The sequence below is a fragment of the Lepeophtheirus salmonis genome, chromosome 2, assembly GCF_016086655.4.
Source record: "Lepeophtheirus salmonis chromosome 2, UVic_Lsal_1.4, whole genome shotgun sequence".
Taxonomy (NCBI): Eukaryota; Metazoa; Arthropoda; class Copepoda; order Siphonostomatoida; family Caligidae; genus Lepeophtheirus; species Lepeophtheirus salmonis.
In genome coordinates, this window is record NC_052132.2 from 26,386,073 (window position 1) to 26,395,117 (window position 9,045).

General features: G+C 30.7%; 1 protein-coding gene across 1 annotated transcript in view; it reads right to left on the bottom strand.

Annotated features, from left to right (window-relative positions):
- Positions 1 to 7,935, bottom strand: part of alpha-Catr (alpha-catenin related) — a 47,261-nt gene extending 39,326 nt beyond the window's left edge. The window contains exon 1 of the mRNA XM_040707335.2: positions 6,517 to 7,935. Coding sequence (XP_040563269.1) covers positions 6,517 to 7,483 — 967 coding nt within the window. The 5' untranslated portion in view covers positions 7,484 to 7,935. The remainder of the gene's footprint in view (positions 1 to 6,516) is intronic.
- Between the last annotated feature and the right edge of the window lie 1,110 nt (positions 7,936 to 9,045).

A 9,045-nucleotide genomic window follows, 5' to 3' on the forward strand; every position in this document is an offset into this window, starting at 1 on the left:
AAATTGATTATTTAAAAAATATTATATTTTACTAGGACATACCCTTATTTTATATTATATTTCGGATTATTCTATAAATCCTTTCAATGACTCTAGAATTAAGTAACACTTGTCGATAGACAACATAATAACTAGTCTTCTTTCTACTCTAATGAATAGTTATACAATGACAAACTCGGTAATCCTATTCTAAATTCTCTTTTTTAATTCGTATTTAATATATGTACGGGAACTAGATTTTTATTTTTAAGTGCATGTTCGAATCAACCAACAATACCTTAAAAAAACTTTGAGACATGGGGCATCGATCTTGTATTATGAAAAAAATCAGCTTATTCACTAAAAAACAAATTTGTCCTCCAGAGCCCTGAAATCTAGCCTCGTATGCTTAACTCAGAATGCTGAACAACTTATATTTTATGTCTAAAGTCCATTTTTGAAATAAATATCCCATTCATCACTCGACTCATCTACAGTGTCGACTGCCCAGTCCTCTATGTACATCGCTATAAAAAAACTACTTACTAGTTTAGAAACATAAACCTTATGAAATCAATGAATATCCCTCTTCAAAGTAGGAAGGAAATGTCTGCCTTGAATTTGGCAGGAAATGAAAATACTAGGAATGAAAAGGCAAGGAATTAATTTACTGGGAATTTATTTACCTAGCGCCTAAGTTCATACCTATATTATATATATATACGGTGGAGAGGCAAATTGTAAAGTGAAGTTTAGTTTATACTTTCATGTCTTTAATTTTTAGAAAACTTGATGGGCTTGTCCATATCGAATTCACTTCAGGTTTTACTTCTTTGCACTCTATGTATCAATAAAAATATGTACACTTTTTAAAGATAAAGTTAGTCAATAATTCATCAGTATTATCCAAAATAAAAAATAATTAAATAAAAACGGTGAAAATGTGTGCCAAATGGCAATTGGAAAAATATACAAAGTATTAAAGAATGTTTTTCAACCATCCTAAATGTTTTTAGATACATGACGTATATCAACACAAAAACGATCTTAACACAAATCAAGAAAAGGAGAAAATCCCGATAATAATTTTTTTACTTCATATATACAAGTAGAACAATATTTCATGGACATATATGAGTTAGTTTTAGATTAGAGTTTGTGGGATGATTTAACTTTTCTAAGAATGTTTGCTATAGTGTGATGTCTTTATATTATTTAAGATACTCATATTGGACACCATATTAATCTCTCAAAAAATATGCCCATTTTACATTATTTTATGATGAGGATTAATTTTGACCGGGACAAAGGGTTAATAGTTATCATTTGTTTAAAGAATTGGCGATAAAATCATTATAGCTTGCTTTAGTGATAACGGGCCACATTTAGTAATGAAAATACAATTATTTTTTTGTTGAATGTAAAATTAATGAATAATAAATCATTATTCAATTAGTCAAAAAGGATGTGAGTCACAAAGAAAAGAGATCCACAGATGCAATTTAATTATATTTGGAAATCAATCACATCAATGAAATTCAATTCTACTTACATATGAGAGGTATTAAAATAAAATTATATAAATAAATATTCTGGGCGCAATGGTGGCTTGTAAGTGGAACTGTAGCACCTTTCAATATATTTATTTGTAGTAATAAAACTTTTATCTAATAGATTAATAAAATATTGGTAGAGCTTTGTTTGTCTGTTTTTGATGTATAGGCTGAATGGATTGAGTTAGTTTTTAGCATGCGCACTTTAATCAAAAAAAAAAAGTTTTTTCTACAAGTTTTTATAAATACAACTTTTTAAATTTAGTACTTTTATAAAAATGAGTAATACGCCACAATATTTTTTTTATAGCTTTAGGTTGTGCCTAAATTTTTAGATGTCTAGTTTAAAAATGATTACTCAAAAAAATGAGCCTTAATTAGTATTTTCTTGGATTTTAAGACAGATATTCATGGCAAAAGCAAGCAAAATAGAGGGTATTATCATTTAAAAACTGTTTAGTTGTACATCGTTAATTGTGATATAAGGTAAAATTTAATAATTTCATATAAAGTTGTATTATAAATGAATTTAAAGAATTTAGATCTTATTTCAGAGCATTTTTTCAAATCTTAGACGAATCAAATCAAGGGAGTAAAAAAATACTTTGTAATTATAATTTGAAAATTTTATATAACGTAAACTTTTCAAAACCCTATCTAATTAAAAAAGATTTTTATACGAACTCGTTGTACCGTAATATATTAATCGATTAGTTTAGGATTTCTCAAGTTTATTTATGACCTTGAATTGAAAAATACACTCACAAAGATTTAAGCAATTTGTAAAAAGACTGTTTAGGCTCTTGCAAGCTAATGTGCGGCTTTAGTATTGCTGCAAAAATGACAGGATTTTTAATTATGATTATGACTGAAAGTCTATTAAAAGTAAAAATTCAACTTCAAAGCAAAGCTTATATCATAAGAAAAATATGCTTGGTAAAAAAAAGCTTCCCTAAGGGCTCTTGTGGTAAGAGATATTGAAAGATTGAATTATCTAGATAACTTTTTGACTAACAATGATAATACAATTATTAGTATCGTCTTCTTGGTACAAGGATTCTTGTTTGATAAGGATGTCTCTATTTTAGGGAATATTTTTCAATATACGACAAAGAAATCTCAAGAGACAACTTCGTGAACATTGAAGAAATGGTAAAAAGAAATGAGTTTTTGATTTTTGTTGAAGGTCTTGGATCTCAAGTTATGTCGGAGAATCTAATTAAAAACACGTGCGTTTTCATATATTTTAACCAGTGTTTACTACTAGGTATGTTAAATAATTGAAAATTGTTAGATTGAAAGGCAATAATTAACTTTATTGGGTGTAAACTCTTCTCCATATTTAAGTGACGCCAATATGTCTTATTTTTATACGACAGCAAAAGAGTAATTTGAATTTTTCGAAATTATATATTTTTGCAAACGGATGGGGTAGAAAGCGTAATAGTGGCTATTTTTGTTAATCCAACAGTCCTAAAAGTAACGTAAAATTAAATCTATAGAGCTTAATGTAACACAATACTTATGAAGACTGACTGGTTGTGTACTTAATTAGATATACCGGAATCGTAAATCAAACTTTTTTTAAATTTTAGAGGGTGTATTGATTAATCATGTCAAAATTGACCATCCCTTTTCATTGTCAATTAATTATCTAGATTAAATGACGAAGACACCGACCTTGTTTCAAAAGATATTGTTTATATGCGATAACTTAAATAAAAGATGTTTCCTTAATTGTTATATATGGATCATTTCATGATAAATTTACGCAAAAAAATGGTGTTGACGGAAAATTTGTATGTGATATCGTTGATAGCAATTCTACTAACTTTTGAAATATTTTACATTTAACTCAGTTTTGCTTTTAGGTCTTAAAGATAACAAAAAAATGCAGTTAAATGCATTTTTGATTAGTAATATAATGTAAAACAATCAAACCTTTCCAATGATATATTTTACTAGAACCAATAAACATCCTCTCCAAGTGAAAATGAATTAATTTGTAAAAGTTGTATAATTATAATTTTTTGTGCGTATTAATATGTTTTTTATTAGTAATAAGGATATCCTATTTATTTATTCATTGATAATGATTATAATCGCCTGTTTGGTTGAAAATAAGTAATAGTGATGAAATATATATATATATATATAACCTCAAACATTTTAATTACCAACTATTAATTTATAAATGTTATAATTTCATTTTGATTTATTGAACTTATGATTGATTTATTGAGTATTTACATTTAAAATAACATAATAGAAATAAATTTGTTAATGCATCACAGAATGTGAACTTATGAATTTGTAATTTTCGTTAAAATACCAAAAGTTACAGCATTTGTAATTTATCGAACATTCGTTTTCGAATTATTGAACTATCCTCATTAGAAGTACTTTAAATTCTTGTTTGGAACTTCTACAATGTGTTTATACAAGTTACAGAATGTGCTCAACATATAATTGTATAGTGATATTTTTGATAAATTCGAGTGCCCTTGATGGAAATAAAAAGGCCTGTGAAATTATTATAAAGTATTTTGGACAAAAAGTGTTCAATAAGTTTATTGATACGGTTCTAGGAAAATTGCCCTCGAAAAAATTACCATTGGGAAAATTTCCCGTTATTTACTAACAAAATCACAATACCACAGCCCAAAGTTTCTTTCATACATTGAGATGGTCACTAAGCAGATTAAAAACCACTGCCACGCCCTCACAAAACAAATAGCCCTTGTCCAAATAATTCAAAAATTGGCCATGGATTCCACAACAAAGATACAAAGTATATTATTTCACATAGCATACATATATGCTCCTCCGAATACTGTTAAATAAATTCGGGGCCGACGTATTTAAAAATTGCACTAATTTTGACATGGTTTATTGTAGATCCACCAAACGTCATGGTTTCACTGTGACTATTCCATTTGATAATGCTATGGAAAATAAAAAAGTGTTTCTTTTTGATAGCTCCGTATACAGGTTTATTCCGTAGCATTGGGAGGGGCCCTAAATGCTTTGTAAAGTAAGGGTGGCTATTATTAGCCTGCTTGGTGGATTTTTCATTGTATACCACAATTTTTTGGTCGAGGTATTCTGATTTAGTCAGAAAGTGACGGGAAATTGTTTCCAGGATAATTTTTCCCAATGCCAATTTTCTCAATGGAAATTTTCCACTGGCAATTTTCTCTAAGGCAATTTTCCGTGGATATACTGATACTTTTAGAATGGATTATGGAATTCAAATAGCTATACCTGGGGGGTATAAAAAATACCCTCCACACTATTAGTCTTATTATAAGAATGAAAAACTTGGAAAATGTTTTTTTTTATTTCATCTTAAAATATGATAAAAATATTTGAAATATATCATTAACTAACAGAATCCCGAAGTTTTAAAATATTTTTAAATTTAAAAAAATCCAAGGATCCTGCTCACTACTACATTACGGTAAATAATTTTGAATAAATACTCAAGTTAAGATACATATACACGATGTTACCCTGTTTCAGTACCTGATGGGGATGTATCCATCCCATTTTTATTATTATTATTGATTTTTATTAATAGTATACATATAGATATATAAAAAAGATAAAATTTTACGTATAGTATGAATTGCGAGGAGGAATTGCGTAACATTTACTTGAATAAGCAGTTTAGTTTAAAATTAGACCTCCTGGTTAATTTGAGTTAATGAAAAGTTATATTGTTTATGGGACCTACATCTCAAAAACATCAAAAATTTAAATAAGATGAGCACAAAATTAAATAATACAATCACATTGTAAATATTTCAAAAAATAGTAATAAATCCATTGGTTTCCCTTAACAAAAGCATTCATACCTCCAAACAATTATTTTAAAACTAATCATGTATCTAGCTGAATCTGACAGTTGGTATTTGACAATGTCAATAGTATTATCCCAGGAAATACCACTCATCCTTGGTATTTTTAAAGAAAAAAACAGCATGTCTAGCTACTGAGGATAAAAAAATTCTCTAAACTTTTCTGTATGAACTGGCTCTCCACATTTCAATTTATTGGTAATAAGAGAATTTGGCGCTCAAAAGAGGGAAATAGATGGCCTTATTTTTAGTTTATTTTTGTCTTTGCTTTGTCGGTAAGCCGAACAAAATGATTGCCTTTAAGATATTAACATTTCCCCTCTCCACATTAAGAGAAACAAATTTAATTTAAAATCAAACCAAGATGTTGATGGACCGTCCGATATCTTCTTAACTGTTTGCTAAATTACGCTGTCATAAACATATTTCTATAAGCTTAATATATACTTCAATTATGCCTAAATTAATAATAATGGCAAACTATTGCGGGCTTTTTATGGATACTGAAAGCTTTGCCATACTAATTCTAAAGGCAAACTGACTCATAAGAATTTAGGGCCCCTTTTCAAGGACTGATAACAAAGAAAGGGCCTATTTTAAGTATTGATACAACCCTTGCATTATAAATCATATAAATTATAATCATGTGCCTTTACATATTATCAAAAAGTGTTGGGAATCGAAAAAATATACAAAAAGTAAGATTTAATACTACTTATTCCATCAAATAAGAAAGTATTATATGTTTTCAAATAAATTAAAATAATCTATCAAAAACATAGAAGAGAGCAAAGATTCTGCAATCCCTACTATTACTTTCAAATTCCATATACATTGTTTCCTCCTAAAACTATTTTGATAATAATGTAATATAATAATAATAAGAAAAACATAAGCAAAAATCCCTTCTCAGTAAAGATTTATTTGTACATATCTATGTAGTTTTACATTCTACCTTCGTGAAAGCAACAATTATTAATTAGAGCCTTTGTATATGTACGGAGTAATTTCGAATTATTCGTTATTTTGTACAGCTTATATATTGAGCTATTGTTTTTACCTTTATACTTTGACAGCTTTTGTTGAGTACAGTTTAAATGGAATAAATAGAGTAGTTTTCTTACCTATTAAGCGTAGAAAGTGAACCATTTCAGAGCCATAGTCACAAAAGGCCTTAACAAATTCCGTAAAATGATGCATTGTTTTAAGGGAACTAAGTTGATCACATATAACGCTACTACTACTTGGGACCACAGCCTTGGGAGGCTCATCTCCATCCTTTGAAATGAGCAATTTATTTACAACAACATTATCTGCTAGGAGAAGAATTCTTGTAACACCAGAGAGAAGCACCCTGGCTGAGCGAATCAGAGTTTCAAAATCTGAAGGAGAGAGGGAGTGAAGAAGGCCTCCACCACTCAAATTTCTAGGCAACATGGATGACTGAGTTGAAGAACCATTCCGGGCATTGCTCAAACAAAGGCTCAGTCCCTCGCAAAGCTTCTCAAGGGAATTTCCTACAGCTCTTGATTCTCGACAGGCCTCAAGCATATCTCCCCTTATTTCTGGATTTTCATCTGCAATCGTCTCTCCCACAGCAGCAAAGATCTCTACAGAGAGACCGATGCTTCGACCAAGACGAGTTAAGGCTGGCCCAAGATTATCATTCAAAATACCCTTGGAGGAAGAACTTCGTAAAATGGGAGGGGGAATAACAACTTGGGACTTTCCTGGATTGGGTTGTTGAGAGGAAGAACCTTGGGGCGGAGGAGCTTGAGACTGTGAAGGAGGTCCCGAAGAAGGATTAGTCTCAGAAGGAACAGAGGAGGTAGGTGCATTGGACTGATTTCCACCCCCTCCTGGTGGAGGACCTGAAGCGGAGGTAGATTTTGGAGCACCTGACGATGATGATTCTGGAGGACCAGATGAATTTGATCTTAGACGCATGCCTCCTAAGCAGCGACTTCCATAACGACTTGCACTTCTGACGCGGGTGGATTGTGGGGGAGGATCCAATAAACTATCCATTTCGTCGTTGCCACCACCTCTGAACCCTCCCCTCAAACGCAAATCATCTTCATCATAACCCATCCACCCACATCTTGGATGTGTAGTTCGAATTTTTTAATTAGAAAAATTCGACTCTCAAATAATACAGGGAGTCAAACAAAAAACTCCCAAAAACACCCTATGTTTTTTTTTGTCTTTTCTGTAAATTTATCGTTCTTATAAGACAGTTCCAATTTTGGATTCCTCATGGAATATAGTAAGTGTTCATTCCATGCGTAGGTTCTCAAATTAATTAGTCTTGAAAATTAACAACAAATAATGTCAATATGGTCTTTTGTATTTGTGTACTATTGCTTGACGATTATAAACTGATGAACGTTGGTTATTGATGCAAGTTTGTACTTTCTGAAATAACTTGAAAGAGACTCCTTCAAAGACACGGCTAAATAAACACTAATCGGAGGGAAGGTGTATTTGTTCGGTGCTTCTCCCTTTTTTTTTATAAATGTCTTCTTACTCCTTTTCCCTTCTTTTCTTCTCTTGCTATTCTTATTCCTTCTTTTTCTTTCTCTCTGCCGCTAAAAACCGTGGGGAAGTATAACAAAAAAGATAACTTTTCTGCGTTAGAAAATAAGCCCCGATATCTTTTGCTTCTTCTCCCTTTTTCTCTCACCAAAGAAAGGGATTTCATTTTTCCCTCCTTCAGGAGCATCCTTCCTCCCTTTTCTCTCATAATCAATGTACATTGGCACTTTGGTAGGTAAGACCACTCCTGCCTCTACAAATGCACAAGCATTGATCCTGGAAAATGCTCACATACACATAATTACCAATGTATACGCTGAACAAATCCCTTATTATATTAGTTGCATGGGTACCAAATGTCTGTACTAAATCCTCCAAGTTCTCTTACCTTTCTTCTATTCCCCCCTCCCACACATCCTCCTTTTTCTTCTTCTCATAATATTCAAAGATGCAACAGATTCTTTCCCCCTCCCTCCCACTTCTCTTTCCTGCTTTGATTTTCTGCAAACATCGTTTCTATAATTCATGTATATACACACTGATATAGATTTGATTTACCAATGTATATGGATGGTTGTATAATAGAATAAATTATGTAATTCAGGAAAAATAACAATGTCTTCTTTTTATATTGCATTTTTATGAAAAAAATGAGTATTTCATCCAATACATGTACAATATTCTGAATATATATCGCATATATCTTATTTGGGGGAATAACCCATAGATATTTTTATGAAAAATTCCAAGAAACGACAGTTGATAAACGATCCTAAGACTGTAACAAATAAATAAGGACAACACTAGCTATCGCTCTCTTTTATTTTTTATTCATTATTTCATAGATCGTTGTGGTGTTAACATTTATCTTCGAATGATGAATTACCCCCCACCCACTTTTGGTAACTATAATTTTCAATGGATAATAAATATATATGTATATATATAAATGCTGTTTTAAATAATGAAAGTTCTTCTCTATATATCAATAATAACTCCTTTCAAAATTATATAAAAGACAGGTGATGTTAACAATTGTTTTAATTCAGTAGTACCACAAATTTTCCTCCTACCTTCTTCACGTTGTTATTTAGCCAAAGCATCAAGACTTTTTTTAT